We start from the raw sequence: 18,584 nt of genomic DNA, 5'->3' as shown, positions 1-18,584 counted from the left end.
TCAGCCTTTGAGCTGTAAGTTACCATTTATTATTTCCAGTCCCTGCACTATTAGGGATTTAGGTGAGTGTCCATGCATGTCTGACTAAGAGGAGGCTCCCCAAAACCCCTGGCAGCACAGCCTGATTCTCCCAGTTACCTCTTTAACTAATTATTGCTTATTTACCTTATTTGTTTTCTCCTTTTTCTGCCTACTCGTCCTATAACTTTTCCTGTAGGTTTAAGAAAAATGTTTCTCCATAATCCCCTGCAATTTGGAAATGGAGTAACAATTGCATCTGCTTCCTTGCCAGGGGATATATTTATTCTATATGTCTTTGTTGTCTGTACTAGAGAGGTATTCAGATTCCATTATTCATCTGTTTAGCTGCGAGATTTATCTGTATGCAAGCAGCCCCTTTAAAAAAAATAAAAATGAGGTGATGGCCAGACTCAGTGCACTCAAACTCAAAGGTACTGCAAAAGTTGTTAGAGGAGGATTCCCCTACTTTTTCTTCCCCCTCCTCCCCCCTAGCTAGAATAGCATTGAGGAAACAGAAGGAGCCTCTTTCGGGCTTTGCCCCGGCTGAGCACCAAACGGAACCGAGGGACGGCTGCACTCTGGTGAAATCATGCAAGTGACAACCTGCCTTCTGAACAGAGCTTGCCTCTGTGGCAAGGTTTTGTGACTGTCCTGGGCAATGTGAGAAAGGAGTTGTGAAAACCAGGTGAATCCAGTAAGGCCAGTGGGATGTCAGGCAGAGCACCTGCCTGCTCAGGCAGGTGCACTGCTTTGTGCCAGCAAAGGGGCTGATTCCTCCCTGGTGACGGAGCAGCGTGAAGTAAAGTTGCAGGACCTGTATGAGGTACCTTAAATTTGTCGTGGCCTCTATCTTTATTTTATTAATTCTAATAAAGTGAATATTCTCTCTGTATTTTCTTTGAGATATAAGTAAGATTGGCTTATTATTTTGGGAGTTTTTAGAAAAAGCTGTCATATGATACTAGTGGTTATCAAAAGTACTTTGCTTATCTGGTATGTGGATAATCGGAAATTATTAATAACAATTCTGGATGTTATGAGGAGAGTAGGAAATATTCCTGCTAATGCACTCTTTTGGCTCGTGTAACTGTTATGAGGAGAGTAGGAAATATTCCTGCTAATGCACTCTTTTGGCTCATGTAATGTTTTAAGTAGCGCATACTAAATATTATGTATTGTGTACTAAACTTCAGCTTTTCAATAGACATTGCAAAATCAAAGGAAAAATAACTTTTATTTGGCACTGAAATTTTTTTTTTTTTTTTAAAGAAAACAACAAACCAACTTTATGCTTTCTTCTTTTACTTTTGCTTTTTAACTCTGCAGAAGGACGTGTTTCTTAACAAGAAAGATACTGTTCTCCCTACAACTTCTTTCTAGGCTGTGGATTTCTGTGCATAAGGGAATTTCCCCTGCCTTGGCACCATGTATGGCAAAAAGGGCACTGCTTTAACCTCAGTGTTTAGGGCCAGAGTGTTAAAAAGGTTACAGTGAGAACAGTGGGGGTTAGGTGGGGAACCCACCTCTGTGTGCATGTTTGCCTTTTCATGCTCCTTAGGACTGTTCCTTGTCTGTCTTTGCAGAACCTGCAGCAGTTTGGTTCTGCCTGAACTGGAGCAGAGGGTTAAGAAGCTCTTCTTCTCTTCTGTTTTCTAAAGCTTTAAAACTACAATTGGTGTGAAATGCTGTGGACTTGGGGAATTTACAGCAAGCTGGTATATATCCAGCACACTGTAACCTCTCTGTGTCAGATTTGGAAGGAGGAGGAGAGAGAGTTTCCACATTCCTAAGGGACTGGTTAACAGCAGCATGCTGTGTCCTGTTAGCTAACTGTCCTGCTGCCCTTAGGTACTGCTCTGACAAAGCTGGTCATTAGCTGCTGGAACACATGATTTCTAGAGGATTATTTGCATTACACAATTTAATGCTTTTTAATAGCAAATTTTTAATTAAAAGGAGAGTCCTTTTGGAAGCAGCCTGAACAGCTGCAGCTGAATTCTGCGTGTTTAATATAATTAGAGAAACAGCTGGGGTGGGAGCTGAGCACCCAGCTCTCAGGCGATCACAGGTTGGTGGTGGATCCTCATGGGACAGGCATCCTGAGTGATGTGAACCATGTGGGAAGCATCCTGGCGCACAGCCAGGCTTGAAGGTGGTGGGACAATCCCCATCTTGGCTCCCCAGGCTGGTGAGCAGCTGGGGGAGCAGAGGGCGGGTGGTAGCCATCTGCGTCAGTTCCCTCGTCACTTGTGCTGCCACGGACGATAGTGCTCAGTTTGCAGTCTGTCAGGCCACGTGTATTTGTATCTATAGTTTCAGCATCTCCTGGCACATCGGAGAGTATCTTTGGAAGAGGGCATCAGGCAGGTTTTAGCCTCCAAATTTATTCTGCTTCTTCTGACATGCACTGTCCCTTGGAATATGCCCCTTGTGTTATTTCTTACCTCCTCCCTTTCTCCATGATACAGGCAAATGTCTGATATCTGGTTGGAAACTGCTGAGGAGTGAAGCTGTGGCTGTTTCTAATGAGTGGCTGACCTTTAAATAGCATTGTTCAGTCCAGAAGATCCCAGAGCACTTTTGAGTTTGCACTACTAAAGCTGTGTGAAAGAGTTACTGCATTGCAATTACCATGACCCAGGAGACAACCAGAAATCTCTGTTGCCTTGTATTGGCTCTGCTGCAGGTACTGCAACACAGGCAACTTAATTTGAGAGCCCCAAATATTATATAATCACAACGTGAGATGTGTGTTGGTGCAGAGCTAAACAGTGTCTTTTACATTCCCATAATATCCAAATGCTTTACCCTTAAGAACACCAGTGAACCTTGATTTAGCAGACAAGATCACCCTACCCTGTAGTTTGAATGGTGTCCCTAAGGACAGACAAAGACCATTGGTATGTAGGAGCAAGCATATTTCAGCCCATGTTACCTTTTCCTAAGCAGAAATGAGTAATTGCAAAGTGAAGATATTGGGAATTGTCCTGAGAAATTCTTCTGCTTGTGTACTTACCTTTTTCTCTGATTTTGGTAAGTGCTTTGCTTGCAGAGACTAACTTGCAGCAGATTTCCAGAAACCACCCTGTGTTTCAAAAGCCTGCCTGCCCTAGCCATGGGCTCAGCCCCCCACACTGAACTCCCCTCTATCCCACAACCACTGTTTGCTGTGGATGTGGGATAGAGGGAAATGTTCATCCTGGGGCTTTCGTGTCAGACGTAAATGCTCCTGGCCTGTTATGCTTGACGTAACAGTAAAAAGATAAGAATATCCAGCACACTGGTCAGAGTGAAGGGAAGATGTGGGTCACACCTGTGTTTGTAACCCCAATATCAATTGACCTTTTACATGTGACCCTTTAAAAATGAGGTGCCTGTTGCTTTTCAATGTCTTTTTATGTTCCTGTAGTTCAAGGGGACTTCTATAAAGGTTGAAAGCTCTTTTCTGATTTCTTCATGATTCACTTCAATTTTTGCACTGAGAGTCTTGCTTTGCGTGACTCAGCAGCAATTTGCATTGGTTGTTAGGTTGGTACAGTTTCTTATGAGGGAGATTTTCCTCTTAACGCTCAGTTGCTTCATATCACACTGAGGCATCAGAGAGCTGCGGCTGCTTGTTCAGGGTCACTTTATTCAGGCAGGGAGTGCAAATCACGTGGCATGACTGTTCCTGCATTGCTGCTTCTCACTAAAATGCTTAATTTTCTGTAGTTAATATCATAGCTTATTAATATTATTTCTTTCTAAAATTAAACCTGTATGTGCATGAGGATTTTGAAACACTTGGAAGTATCACCTTCAAGTTTTGTTCTTGGGGCAAGATTTCCAGTGAGACTCTGAAGACAGCAGGCAGAGATCAATAATATTCACAGCATATGTTCTTAAAAAGTGTTTGAGCTCCTGGTACCCAGCTGCTGTTAAGTTCAGTAACTGTAGCATGTCCCCTTGAGCCACTCACTGTAGTATCAGGCTCTTTGTAAATACTCCGGATTGCCTTGGACCTGACACACACACCCACACAAGACAGAAAATAATTTGTGTAACTTGCATCAGGTGGTGTTGAAGATCTGAGTTTTTGGGGAAAGGGAGAGGCTTGGTCTCACTGTTTTTCTGTTGCTAGTTATTTTTCCAAAAAGCTTTGTGGGAGATGCTTCCTGTACAGGTAAGATCAGTTTACATAGGTTGAGGCTGGAGTGGAGACTGAGGGAAGAGAAGGATGCTTAAACCAGTTAGCTAGGTTGTGCCTTGTGTGTAGTGATGCATTGCAGCTCTTTAGCTGTGCAGAGTTACAGGTGTGCATTTAAAGTTGGAGGGGCAGTTTTAGGCAGCAGTCTCTCATTACCCTTGGTGGAGTAGCACTACAGTACCAGATTCAGGTCTTGAGTGTGAAGAAAGTTACGCTTTTTTTGTCCTGCTAAAAACATCGTTTCATCAAGATGCTGTACTGAAACCACTGTTTATCTCTCCCAGAGTCTATGTGCTTCTTGGGCTTATCATCCAACTGGTGATGCCCAATTTCTGCTGACTGACCAGCTGGTGTTGTTGCAGATGTTTCTACGTAACAGTCTGTGACTGACTCTGCTACTTTGGATAGCATTTGTTCTGGCATTGCTTACTAGTGCTGTGGTTTTTTTATTATTTCTGAAGTTATCTGTAAGATTCAACAGTCTTATGAAATCAGATGTGCTTGTGAACTCTACAAGCCCTCTGTTCTTTGTGTGGATGGGATTTTTTTCTCTTCTTGGACTAAACCTTGAGTAAGTCTTTCACCATATCCTGTAACTGATTTAGTGCCTCGTTATCAGACTTGCTGCTGTCTTCTTTCTAACTCCCCTCTCCTTGTCTGTTCTTGCTAACCATTGTTGTAAGTGCTCTTTCATCCATCAGAGACCCTTGACATGGGAGCAGTCATCAGGTGACCCTGAGCGTGTGTGGTGTTGACAGGCACTGATTTCCTGTGTCTGTAAGAATCCCTGTGTTAAGTGTGTTGGGCTGGGAAGGAAATACGGTTTGGACTGCCGCTTCTGAGTGACTGAATCATTTAATGGAAATAATCTACCTCATCTTCTGGTAAATAGAGTGAGATCAGGTATCTTGGCAACTACTGGGCTCTTTTGTAGTTTGGCCGTCTTTTGGAAGACCCTGTATTTCTGTTGTGCAAATTCCCTCTTGCTGTGACTTGAGACTCTCTGTGATGCGTGCGTTTGTCTAGCCGGCTGCACTAGACATGTCACTGCTTCCCTGACAAGAGCAAAAACAAAGGTTCTGTGATATTTTTGAAGAAAAGGTTAACTGGATGAATACTTTTCTTTTTAATTCCCCATTTCTTATCATGGATAGTAACTTTTTGGGAATCCTTTATCCTCCAGCATCTATTTATGATTATATTTTTCACCCTCTCATGTCAACAGGTTACACAGGTATGAGCAGCCTATGTGGGCTTTGCTCAACTGCTTGGTTGAAGCTGACCTTGTGGTAGTAATTGAGATGTTAGATGGTGTGTCGTGATCAGCAGCCCGTGGAACAAACAGGATCTCCTTTTCATGGGAAGATGTCCAACAGAGGACTGCCCAGTGCTTGGGTTCCTGTTACCCAGTCTTGGAACTGGCCACTTGTGAACCTGTGTCCTGCCTTCAGGTGAAGGGCACTCACATAGGACATCTTTAAACCAAAGAGGGCTCTATACTGTCTGGAAGGTGGAGTTATCAGATGGTATCTTATGTTTGTGTATCTTTATGATGTATGTTAGCACAATGTGGATCATAGTTACAAAGCAAAGTGGAGAGGAAGTCAATAAACTTTTAAAATATATTTATCTCCTTGATATGAACTAAAGGTGGTGGAGTTATTTATGAATGTATGCTATTTCATGGGCTGTCTGAATGGTTTTGGAAAAAGCAGTTCTTGGTTTTTAAGCTGACAGTCCCTGCTAGTTAGCACTGTGTTGGAGAGCAGGGCATTTTAACTTGTGTGTCAGCAGAGTGGACCATGACATCAGAGCTGCCAGTTGCAGTATCCTTGCTGGTCAGGAAGTCTCCTGTGGCCCTGCAGGGAGGGTAGGTAAGCAAAACGTTAGGGTGAAAGGGCACTAGGAGCTCTTCCTCTTCTGCTGCTGAATGTTGCTTTTGTTTCTTCCCATCAGCATTGGTATGAAGTAGATGTGAGCTGGAATTGAAAGTCACAAGAGTTTTGGTATATTCAGATGTTTCTTAATCCTTTTTGACTCCTCTCATTGCTACACCCTCCCACACTTTAAGCCTAATCTTGTGAGCTATTCCTAATTATTCCTTTGCAGGGTGGTGGCACCCACTGTCATCTTTCCCAATAGCTTTTCTGGGTTTTGCTCTTCTACTGTTAGTCCCTGAGCTTTGTTACCTCAGCCGATGAAATCCCAGGCAGATTTTGTTCCAGCATTGCTCTGGGCCATAGTGAGGAAGCAGGTCCCTTGTTAAGTTAATGAGCTGCGTCCCGCCTCCAAGGCTGCCTTTTGCTGTGCAGCACTAAGGTGATGTATAGCATCAGTATTTATGATCTGTCTCTTTCCTCCTATTATGGTTCTTCACCTAAGGATGCAAATAGTGTTTTACAGTCCTTGAAGGCTCTTTCTGCTGCCCCTGCCAGTCTCTGCCAGCTGAATTGCTACTTCCTTCCCTTTTCATAATGCATCTGACAAAATTGCCTTCCTCAGGACAAAGAAACAGCAACCAATCAGCTCTTCTACCTGCAGACGTGTTTGCTGTTCTCTCTTCATAGCCACTGCTCTCAGCCTGCTGGTGGCTGTGCTCCTCCGCGATTTCATTCGTGCTGCTCTTCTCTTTGCTTGCTGTTTCTTGCAACACTCCAATGATCTTTCAGGTGCCAGAGAAAGGAGAATGTTTTTCTGTGCACACAGAGTGTCACCAGACATGACCTTGAAGTTTCTCCTTTTGTTCCAGCTTCATAAGGTCCTTTCACAGACTTTTGCCTGTGTTCTGGGCCTCAGCTCTTGTTCATGAGCCTGTCTCCTGCATTCACCTCAAATAGTCTTGTGCAGCGGAGTGAAAACTGCCTTGCCCTGGGAATCCAAGTGTCTGTTTCAGCCACTTCCCATCTTGTTTCCAGTCTTGAATGGAAATCTTTTCTCCTAGGAAATACCCTTCTTGCTTGTGTTTTTGTAAAGCCACCTCTGCTGGTTCCCCTGAGTGCTCCAGGGGCAAGTTTTCTTGTAAACAAAGTTGTATTGCATTGAAGTTATTACAAAGCCAACTAAAACTGCTTACTTGGATTTGGTTTTTTTTTTTTTTTTTTTTTGTTTTTTGTTTTTTGTTTTTTGTTTTTAGTGAATGATTTGAGGAACATAGTTCTTAAAGGTGATGTGTGTCTGTTTTCATGCTGTAGGAACAGCGTGCTGTGCCTAAAACACCTGCTGTACTGGTACTCTTGACTGTACTTGCTTGTTTGCAGCATTATGCTGTGTGGAGTGCTCCTTCCAAACCCATGTGGTTAGATGCAGTAGGAATGCTAAGGAAAAGAAATTGGTCAGGGGACCAGCCCAGAGAGCTTGTAAATAAAGACAGGAAAAACACGGGACAGTACAGGCAGAAAGAATAAGGAAAGAATTAAATCCTTTTAGGAAAGGGACTGCCAGTGGTCTCTGCACGTCTGTGCTACTCTCAATTTTGAGTTTGTCTGTGTTTGCGTGCAGGTGGAAGGGTGCCTTAGCAAAGGAGATTTACAAGGAGGGTTAGAGGAGAGCACTGAGAACATTTGCAAAACCTGTTCCATATGAGGTGGGAGCATGTGCCGCGTGCTAGTTTGAAACATTCCCAAAATGGTGATGGTAGCTGACGTCATGTGCCAGTAAGAGGCGCAAACTGCCCTCTTGATACTGGCAGAGAGAAAATCATGATGTTGGGAAAAGTCAAGACAGGTCACCTGTATCTTCTGTGGAAGAGAATGGAAGACAGGAGGGAGGCAAAGGTACTATTAAAGTGACAGAGCAGGGTAATGAGCTTTTTCTTGTAGGGATGAGAACAGTAGCGTCACTTTGGTCAATACTCAATTACAAGGTGTTGCAGTGAATGAGATCCAGTCTAGTCTCAGCTAGTTGCTTTAGTTGGGTGAATCAATAGGGAAGGACTGTAGATGGTCACATGAAAAAGACAGCTTGTCCTAGTCAAGGTGTGAAGGTTTAGGAATTGAGTCAAATAGGATTGCTAGCTTGTGACTTTGATTGGCAGCGAAAATAGTGAAGTTTTCCAGCAGGGGAGAAAGGCAAAAAGTAGGGGGTAGGTAGTAATACGAAGTTAAGGGCTTAGTTTCTCCTCTTAGGTTAGAAGTAGTGCCTAGGTACCCCAGAAATGCCAAAGAACTTGAGATTTTTATTCAGACAGGAGGAAATGGCACTGTGTTGACTGCCTAGATACAATAGTTATTGCCCATGTGTAACATGGGAAGGAGGACAGAGCCACAGAGATTCCAGAATACCAGGGAAAAGTGGCACATCATGGGGGCAGCCCTGGTCCTGCAGGTTATAGGTGACAAGGAAAGGGAAAAGATGATGGTTAATTTAGGCAATAGGGGTGATAGGTAAGGAAGCTGAAGGAGGCTGAAATTTTGAGAAGAGGAATGTGATCAGGTGTGTCAGTGATAACAAACGTGTCAGGAAAAAAGACAAGAAACTGGCTCTGAATTTTGGGTAAGGATTTGGGGTGTAAGTCAGAAGGAAGTGAGGAAAAGGAAATAAAGGCAGGGAACTTCATGGAGCTTTACAGGTGAAAGGCAGAAGGATGATCAACGGCACTGACATGCAGGTGGGGTTGGAAGTAAATTTTTGGGTTGGAGGCTTGTTTAGAGATTCTGGGTTTGTTTGGGGAAATCAGAATGAATGGGGAGAGATCACAAAATGTGAGCATGGAAGAAAGAGTAGGCAGATGCGAAAGGAGGATACTGAAGTGTTAGAACAGGAGGTCAAAGATATTTAGAGTTTGTTTTGACGCTGGGGAGGGGTGGGTGTACGTGAAGGACACCCATCTGTTCCTTTGAGATAACGGAAGGAAATAGGTCACTAAGTGAGCACACAAAGTGAAGGGCATGGGGAATTAATAGACTGATTGGGTTGAGGGAGAACTTGGCTGTGTGCATGGGTTTGATTTGTGAAGTGTCATGTTTGCTGCATGCTCTGTAAATCTCCATTTCTTGATTATGTTTTTGCAGTGCGGCTCCATGACAGTATTTCAGAAGAAGGTTTCCATTACCTCGTCTTTGATCTGTAAGTGTCTTTCTTTGGCTTTGATGCTTCACCAGTGATACAGGCATGTGGATGGTTGACTAAGAGTGGAATAAAAAGCACCTGCATTAGTATAATTCTTCCTTTTTTTTTTTTTTTTTTTGAGACCTGTAGATACTTCTGGCCTATTTGACAAAAATCCATTGACTGTGTGGTAGGAGGTGGACCAGGAAGGCTCCTGCCAGCAGGTGTAAGCGTAGAATGGCAAAGGCTGGCTATATATATGGAGGCTGTTTGACTTTTGTCTCTGAGGCAGCTTGGAGGGGGTCAGAGGAGGGATGTTCTGCCCAAGCTTAGTATCTACTAAGCTCTTCAGAGCGGCATGAGTAATTGATGCCCGGCGTGTCAACAGTGTCCTGTACACTGCTGATGCAGTGGTGGTGGAACTCTGCCCTGGCTCCCCTGTGCCACAGTTCTCCACACAGGCTGCAGGGAAGGGCCCAGACAGATGGCCACGTATGTCCCGTGCAGCCTTGAGCTAGATGTGCATGGACTATGTAACCTCCCTTGTTCTTTTGCACTCCAGGGTTACTGGTGGGGAGCTCTTTGAGGATATTGTTGCCAGAGAATACTACAGCGAAGCAGATGCCAGGTAAGACGTGTTTCCAGACCGTTCTGTTTATGTGCCACATGTGTTGGCAAGTGGAGTGAGTTTCCTGACTGCTACTCTGTGCACGGCTTTGTTCTGACGCTCTCGCTCCCTGTCTGGAAAAAACAATTCCTCTTTCTGCTATTAGCATAAACTATTGTCACCGGTCAGCCTGACTCACCACAGCTCTAGCCCTTGCTGCTTGCAGATGCTGCTGTCTGTGTGCTCTTTGCTGGGAGACCCGTTGCTAGTGGCTTTGTCTGCCAGACCTTTCTGGTGGGTGGTGACAGGGTGTCCTTAGTGAGCAAGCATAGGGGAGAGCTGTCCTGCGGCTGTGAGAGTGCTGCCTGCTTGGCCTCTGCTTTCTCCTGGTAGGGGTTCCAGTGATGTGCCATTGCTGTTGGGCAGACCCGTTCAGTTTCCCCGTCTCTAGGTAATAGTTTACAGGGCAGGGGAGAGAGGGAGCTTTGAAGGCTATGTTTCTGTGGAAGCCCTCTCTGACTCTGAGCTGGTTGGTGGAGTGAGACAAGGCACAATATGTGAGAGCAGCCTTTATATTTTAATATTAAAAATACAGAGTTATGCCCTTCTTTTTCTGAATGTGTCCCCTCTCTCCCATGTGTGACTTCCTGAAATGGCCTCTGTTTGTCCCTTTGTGGTTTATGCAGGGTGGGTGTTTAGTGCAGCAGTAGCTGAGGATATTCTCTGACCCCTCCATCTGCTGGACACGTAGCATTTGGAGTCAAAAGTTGGGAGCGGGCAGCTCCTGTTCTGCTTTAGCAGGGCCTGGGAGTGGCCCAATGGTGACATTTTACCTCTGTTTATTCTGCACCTGTGTTCTTATCCCATCCTAACCCTTGCTGGAGCAGGAATTAGGGGAGCCATGAGAGGAGAGGAGTAAGAAGGGAGTACTGGGTGCTGCTGCAGGGTGAGCTTGGTAGGCAGAACTATGTGGAAGATCATACTAAGTGCAAGGAAAGGAAGAGTATGATGTAGCGTGTTAGTGTAGGTACTGTTGTGAAGTCTGTGGGTGCTTATTTGCTTTCCCTGTGGTATGCTTACTGCCTCTGTCTTCTGGGTATTGCACAATGCTTTCAAATGAGGCATTGCACCGTGCACTCTACCATGAGCCATCTACTGATGGAGAAGGCTAGTTAGCTTGTCATCTCTGATGGAGCTCCTTGCATAGAGGTCTGAGAGCCCTGTAGATGTTTTCAGTGGGATGTACAGATGTTGTAGGCACAGCATCTTGGACAGATAAACAGTGACTCAAGCCGTTCTGCCTTGAAGTTGGGAAGCTTTGAGGCTATCGATCATCATCCTTCCCCCTGTCCCTCTTGCCAGTGCCTGTTCCTTGAAATGGTCGGGAGCTGGTTATCTCAGACTGCTTAGGAATGTTATGGCAGGGTTAGGGAGAAAGGAGAACTGTCCATTGCTCTGCGAGCCTTCCTCAGGGTGCTTAGCCCTCTGACTGTCAGTTGGCCAGGTCTCACAGTGCCCACAAGATGACAGAGTGAAACTCCTCCCTTTCTCTCCCCAGGCCGAGCTGAATTCCAGAGCAGGCTGGGAGAGCAAGGGAGCGAGGTCCGTGCCAATCCGCCGCGCTTGGCTCGCCTGGGACACCTCACACTTTTGCCATTTTTGGCCAGAAAATCTCTCTCGCTCAGACTCAGCTCTGTTCTAATTATACATTTTTGTTTTGGGAGCTGGGAGATATTCATGGATTCCGACCCTGAGGATTGTACTGCCAGCTATGAAGGGGTGGGGGTAACAAATATACAGTGCTTCACCTCCTCTCCTCTTGCTCCCCTCACCCTCTTCCCATCTTTTCCAGTAGCCAACTTCCCTTCACTCAGATATTTCACTAATTTCAAATTAGTTCTCCAGAGATTTGTAGAATTTGGTGAGGGAACTGACTGATCCTGCAGTGAGGACACAAGACACATCAGAGTTGCCCACATCTGGGTGCTTACTGCCCAGCCTTAGCTGTCAAAACCCCTATTCCATTCCACATACACACTTGGGAGCCGAATAAGTGTTTAGCAGAAGAGATATTCTCAACCAGAAATCTCAACCATGGGTGTGTTTTACTGTCTTTATGTGACAGGTGTAAATAACATCGTGCTTTTGCCCCTGTGGTTGCAGCAGTGAGAGTGGCAGAGACGTGGTTTTCTGTGAGCTGGGGGAGTGCAGCACACTGCACTTAACAGGGAATGAGTCTGCTTTTCAGATCACTAACCCCTTAAGTGGGATCTGTACTTAAAAGGCACCCAGCAAGCGGGTGCGTGCACACATTGTGTATGAAAAGTGCTTGAGATGCTGCTCTGAAAGCTTTGCAAACTGGCAGGTGCCCAGGAGTAGTCATCATGAATTTGTCAGGGGAGGCTGCTGCTCTCTAAAAGTTTATTCTTCACTCGGAACTAGCCCAGCTGAATGTTTCCTAGAGCAATTTGAGTCTTGCTTGCCCAGTCTTGGCTGCTCTCTGCAGATAGTCGTGTGCCTCAGTTCTCCTGTGTGGGGTGGACACTCCTGGCTGAAGGAACAAGTGAGATGCTTAGTGTGGTGGGGATGAAAGGGAGTAGGTGATGGGAGGTAGGAGGCTTTGTGGTCCCACTATAGACAGGATGTTTAGCATCCTGCTGCTGAAGGGGCTGGGGGTGTCCAGTTGTGGCATCCCGTGCGCATGATGAAGGAATTCAGCCTGGGGTCTTGAACTCTCCCTGGTACAAATAGTTCTGGGAAGAGATGAGATGCCAAGTGCGTGCGTGTGTGTGTGTGCATAACTCTGTGTGTCTCTCCCTTTATCTTGCAGCCACTGTATTCATCAGATACTGGAGAGTGTGAATCACATTCACCAGCATGATATCGTGCACAGGGACTTGAAGGTAATATTTCCTTGGTGCCACAGAGGCTGAGGAGAGCAGCCAGGGGATCAATGGAAGAAGCAAGACAGGAATACTGTGTTACCAACTGGCAGGGATTTTTTAACTTGAACTATAGGCTCAGGAGTTCCAGAAGCACAAATTTTCTCCTTCAGAGTTTTCTGGAGTGTGTCCTGAACTCCTGAGGAAGTTTTCAGTCTTTATGAACCTTGCCAGCTTTCAGCCTCTCCAAGGCAGCTCCAGGATGGAGTAGTTGTGAACTCTGGAATACAGTAGACTTTCAGAGAAACTTGTGTAGGATTCATTGTAATGAAGGACGCTTTCTAGTCTGCCATTGAAGAGATCTCTAGAGACCTGAGGCAGTCTCTGTTCAATCTGCCAGGATGAGTTTGTCTGCACAGAGCATGTATATTTTTATTCTGCACTGTTGCCAAACACATGCTATTGGGCTAGGGCAGAGATGCACAACAAGAATTTTTTGTGTCATTTCTTTCTTCTCTCATCACTAGAAGCACTTTTAATCTAAAACCAAAACTGCTGGGCAGTTAAATACTGGGTGAATCAGCCATTTGCCACATTATAACACATTTATGGAACCAGAGCCCCCACAGTGTAGTTGCTTAAACTCTCTTCCCACGCAGTGCCAGCTGTACTGGGAGCTGGGCAGGCTCCAGAATGAAGTGGTTTGTGCAGGAAGGTCTGCCTGCCTTGCAGCCCTCTCTGTCTAAAGTGGGAATGATGATGGCCACCAGTGGCCCAGTTAAATTAATGCAGAATGACACCTGCTACTATGGTTGGTTTGGGTTTGTTATACAATGCGTAAGGGGAAAAGTATAAAAATATTTTGCAGATAACAAAGTAAAAGCATGTTGCAAGCTTGGTGGCAGTGTCCCCCTGGTGTTTTGATCTCCTGGACAGCTGTTAACCCTTAGCGTTTCTGGCAAACTCCCATGCAACACTTGGCCTTCTGATTCAGAGCACTGTGAAGAGATGCAAGTGATCCAGTGTGGAATGGCTGTTCTGGATTAGAGCTGACACCCTCTCTTGAGAAGGAAGCCTCCAAGAGGGACTACTGCCCAAAATTAGGGCCTCTATGAAAATAAGTAGTGTTTTCCAGTACAGGATGGATTAAGTTTTCCTTCACATCCTGTGTTCAGATATAATCTGTTTTGCTTCCCACATTTTGTTTGTGTGAAAATCGTGAACTTGTTTAGAACTTATCAGCTGCTAGATAGTTCCCACTTGTAGTTAATCTGTTTCTTCTATTGCTTGCTCTGATTCACTGAAACTATACAGGCCTGAGGAGTAGCCATTCCTTTGAGCAATAAAAGATCCTGTGCTCTTTACTTAATATTTAGCTCCTTGCCAAAAGCTTGGCCTTCAGAATCAGTGTGTAATAACTGTGGAGCTTGCTTCAAGTCATTTGCGCCTCCCTCTCATAAGCCTGTCTTTTGGCTGACATGCTCTTACAGAACTTCAAATGTTGAGCTGCCCATAGGGGCTGTAAGAAATTGGGGAATGCATCCACATCCTTACCAAAAAGTATGTGAAACCTGAGGCAACCCATACATTGGCAGACATGCACATGGATAAGCACCATTAGCATTTGTATCTGTATTTTCAAAGCAAATAGTGCTTAGCTAGCACAAGCCTGGTGTAAATTCTACTGTTTCTTAATCAAACCAAGCCTAGGTGTGATCTGAAGTTTGGAGGGATTTTCAGAAGACTTTATTGGCCTTCTGCTTTAGTGACTTGTTTACACTGGTGAATTTGCATTAGTGTAGCTTGATTAACACATTTTTTTCTACTTCCCATATAGTGAAAAGGCAGTGGCCTCCAAATGTGTTTAGACCCAGTTCCCCTTCCTTCCAAGCTGCTTATGCCAAGGACTGTGATGGGGAAGGCTGTTCTCCCTTTGTTCAAAGCAGAGGCAAGGCACATGCCCTTCAAGGCAGGCGAATGAGCAAAACATCTTCCTGCCAGGCAGAACAGGGATAGAGGGTTGCCATGGGATGAAAGTGGTGAGCAGGCTGCAAAAAAGACCTTAATCAAATTTGTGAAACTGGGACAAGCTCCTGTTTCTGGATTTCCAGGCTTCCATCTTGCTCAGTTAAAAACTCAAGTTGATATGAATTGCACAGTTTATCAGAAGGGGGTGGGATGAGAAATCACATTTGTCCTACCTGTCTACAAGTTGGGTTTCCTGCAGAGCTGTAATAGCCACCACCTTAGGGGTTTCAAAGGGTCCCATGTAACTAGCTGTTCTGGTGCTTCGGAGAAAGCTGCTGACTCAGTACAGGTTTTCATAGAATCATAGAAAGTTGTGAGTTGGAAGCCTTCTGAAGTCCTCTGCTGGAACACCAACAGAATTATGATTCAAGTGAGAATCATGTGAGGGGCAAAAGTCTGTCTCCCTTCCCTGGCACATGGGGGAAGTGACATAGTTACTTGTTATAGGTGACAGCAGCAGTAGCAAGACAACATATTTTATGCCGCTGTAAATACGTAGCATGAAAAACCAGAATACTCACTGCTGTGCTGCTTATGCCAATTTGAGGCTGAGGCTTTTTCTGTAAGGGATGAAAGCTACTGCCTATCCAGATTATGCCTTCCCACATTACAGTGCAGTATTTGGCAGCCCTTATTAGCATCATATTTACTTTTCCAGTGCCCTGGGGACTGTGTAATGTTCATGGGGAGAAACATCACTGCGGATTGTATCTACTGCATCTCCCCCCCCGCCCCCAATTACTCTCTGCGGGGATGACAGAAACAAATTTTGGGTTCTGTGCTGCAGGAGCTGTACTGCCAGTGCCCTCTGGTGTCAGCGTGTAACACGTGGGCTGGGTTGGGAGAGGCTCTGGCTTCCACAGAGGATTTGTGTTAGACTTGAGGATTTTCTGCCACTCTAGGTCAAGGCCATTTGTTGCTGTTGCTCTGCCTTCACCTGAACAGCTTTAGTACATGCCTGCTAAATTTGGTCAGCGGATTAAATTTAATGATGTGAATACTGAGGTAGGAGGCTTTAACGAGGATGTCAGTCTTTCATTCTTACCCCCCTTTTTCTTTCTTCTCCCCAGCCTGAGAATTTGCTACTGGCAAGTAAATGTAAGGGTGCTGCTGTCAAACTGGCTGACTTCGGACTGGCTATAGAAGTCCAGGGAGAGCAGCAGGCCTGGTTTGGTAAGAGTGTTCAAGCTTTCCCACTTTCACTCCCTTCCTTTCTTGTTGGACAGTTGAGTTGCACCCTCCCTGAGTACTTTCAGCTCTTCCAGCAAACTACTGTGTATTTAGCATTGCTGTTTCCTTTCCAAGCATCTCAGCTTCTCAGTCCTTGGGCACAAGCCTAGGTGCAATATAGGAAAGAATATGATAAATAAAGACAGAAAAAATTGCTATGCATTTCTCTATTTTTCTTCTTAGTTTACAGTAGATACTAGTGTCAGAGATGAATGCAGCTGCTTAATTTAGACCCTGAGATGAACTTTCCTACTGCTCAGGAGTGTAGACATCTAGAATTTTGTTTGGTTATTTTACAGAAATGCACTTGACCTGGCCTTCCTCAGGCACATTTGGATCTGGCTTTATCTTTGTTTAGCTAAAACATAATTAGAAATGAGACCTTCTCAGGCTAAACTCAGGCTCTGAGACTCTGCAGTGCTGCAGAGATTTTGGAGAGATGGCTGCTTCTCCTGGTCTGCCCACACCATTTGGCAATTGGATGTGTCCCATCTTCTGTGTCTTGTACTTTCTAACTCCAAGGCATTATATGTAACAATGATATAAGGCCTGGCATGAGAGTTTGTGGCCACCTGGTTGACATGGTCCCCCTTTCTTTTATGTTTTTCCTGGAATACATAGACACTCAATCCCATCTGATTTTATTTATTTATTTATTGATTAGCATCTTCTTCTATTTCTGTTGGTTTACAAAGAGGTAGCTTTAGCAAATACGAGCTGAAGGGTGGGAAATGGATTTTGGAATTTATTGGTTACCACTAGTGGATTTTGTAATATGGCAAGATTTCTTCTGCTTGGGTACTGCAAGTACTTCATGTCATCCATTTCCTGGCAGGGTTTGCTGGTACTCCTGGCTACCTCTCCCCTGAAGTCTTAAGAAAAGATCCTTATGGAAAACCAGTGGATATATGGGCATGTGGTAAGATTCTGTCAAAATGTTTTACACTTAAACAGTTTCATGTAGAAAAGCAATTCCTTATAACTTATTGCTGGGAGGGTGCGCAGTGCTCCTTCTTATTGGGTGGAGAGGTGAAGTCACACTTGAGGATAAGCACCTTGTGTAGATGGAGTTAATATTGGAGCCTGAACTCACTTGTTTCTGGCTCCTAATCTTTTCCTCAGACCATCTGTCAGATGTTTGAGACCCAAGAGATAGGACCTCTCTATGCTTTTCAGAGTCAGTTGTTTAGATAACTATAGCAATTTCCTATTACACTAACTATGTAGAAAATAAAATACTGAAGAGAGCTGATTTTTTAAAAAGGAAAAAATGAAGTGTAAATGTATCTGCGACCAATACGTTTAAAGATATGTGATATCAGTGTTGCCTGACAGGGACTAAATGGTTCTCTGCAGGCTAGGAGAGAGCATTTTTGTCCCAAGACTATACACAGTGAGCATCGAAAAACCTAGTCCTTCCCGAAAAGTCCGGTGCTGCCCAGCAACCCCAGGGGATGTGGCTTCATTTTATTCTGAGAGCAGCTGGGAGTTGTGGCTCACCAGCCGTGATAGCCAGAGGAGGGTAGAAGGACATCATGCACCTTGTTCTAGCTCCTGGCAGCTGGCGTTATCAGCAGAGGAGAGGTTTGTCCTGTCTTCTTCTGCCTCAGAAGGCTAAATAGATGGCAGATGAAGATACAGAGCAATCATTGCCTTGGGGACTGTCAAGAGGGAAGGAAGAGGGGCTGAAGGAATAATTGGCGTATTAGCCTAACCATAGTGTATCTGTGTCTCTCCCTCCCAGGAGTGATTCTGTACATATTACTAGTGGGGGCAGAGGAGAGGTTTGTCCTGTCTTCTTCTGCCTCAGAAGGCTAAATAGATGGCAGATGAAGATACAGAGCAATCATTGCCTTGGGGACTGTCAAGAGGGAAGGAAGAGGGGCTGAAGGAATAATTGGCGTATTAGCCTAACCATAGTGTATCTGTGTCTCTCCCTCCCAGGAGTGATTCTGTACATATTACTAGTGGGGTACCCTCCCTTTTGGGATGAAGATCAGCACAAACTCTATCAGCAGATCAAAGCCGGAGCCTATGACGTAAGGGCGCTTTCTTGCTGAGTACCTGCATGGGTGTAGAAGCCATCCAAAACATGGCACTGTCCTACTTGGTGTCCCACAGCAGGCCCCAAGCTACTGTGCAATGTGATGTTTGGCGTGTTTGTACACCTCGTTGTCTTCACTGCCCGGGATACGGTCCTGTTTCAGGCTACTGAAAGGATATGTGGAAAGCATCGCAGTGGGCACCAAGACGTTGCTGGTCATTAGGGAAATGGAGAGCTGGAAATGCAGGTGGTGGGAAATGGTATCTTCTAGTGCATTTACCACAAAGTGCTGCAGAGGTAGCCAATGCTAACTCTTCCAGGGGAGCAGACAGAAGGTAGAATGAAGAAGCTTGTTTTTATCAAGGCCCAATTAAAAGTATGGGGAGGTATTCTGTAGCTTAAATTATGGCCTCTGATCTCCTCAGTGCCACAGTGGAATTTCTTCCAGCTGTGGAAAGTGTGGAGCCCAGTGAGGAGACTGAATGGCAGGGGTGTTTGGAGGGGTGGCTTTGTGGTGGGGATCAGCATGATGGGTTGGAG

At 45.0% G+C, this 18,584-nt stretch overlaps 1 protein-coding gene across 1 annotated transcript in view; it reads left to right on the top strand.

Annotated features, from left to right (window-relative positions):
- LOC104528920 (calcium/calmodulin-dependent protein kinase type II subunit gamma) overlaps positions 1-18,039 on the top strand; it is a gene marked incomplete at its 3' end in the record, with an annotated part of 26,378 nt that extends 8,339 nt beyond the window's left edge. Inside the window, exons 3-8 of the mRNA XM_029086250.1 lie at positions 9,217-9,271; positions 9,816-9,881; positions 12,691-12,763; positions 15,841-15,943; positions 16,836-16,919; positions 17,945-18,039. Of these exons, the coding sequence (XP_028942083.1) occupies positions 9,217-9,271; positions 9,816-9,881; positions 12,691-12,763; positions 15,841-15,943; positions 16,836-16,919; positions 17,945-18,039 (476 nt within the window). The remainder of the gene's footprint in view (positions 1-9,216; positions 9,272-9,815; positions 9,882-12,690; positions 12,764-15,840; positions 15,944-16,835; positions 16,920-17,944) is intronic.
- Positions 18,040-18,584: the final 545 nt, after the last annotated feature.

The sequence above is a fragment of the Antrostomus carolinensis genome, unplaced genomic scaffold (genome assembly GCF_000700745.2).
Source record: "Antrostomus carolinensis isolate BGI_N321 unplaced genomic scaffold, ASM70074v2 scaffold12898, whole genome shotgun sequence".
NCBI classification, from domain to species: domain Eukaryota; kingdom Metazoa; phylum Chordata; class Aves; order Caprimulgiformes; family Caprimulgidae; genus Antrostomus; species Antrostomus carolinensis.
Note: the sequence above shows the minus strand (reverse complement) of the source record. Positions and strands in the feature narration are given on the sequence as shown.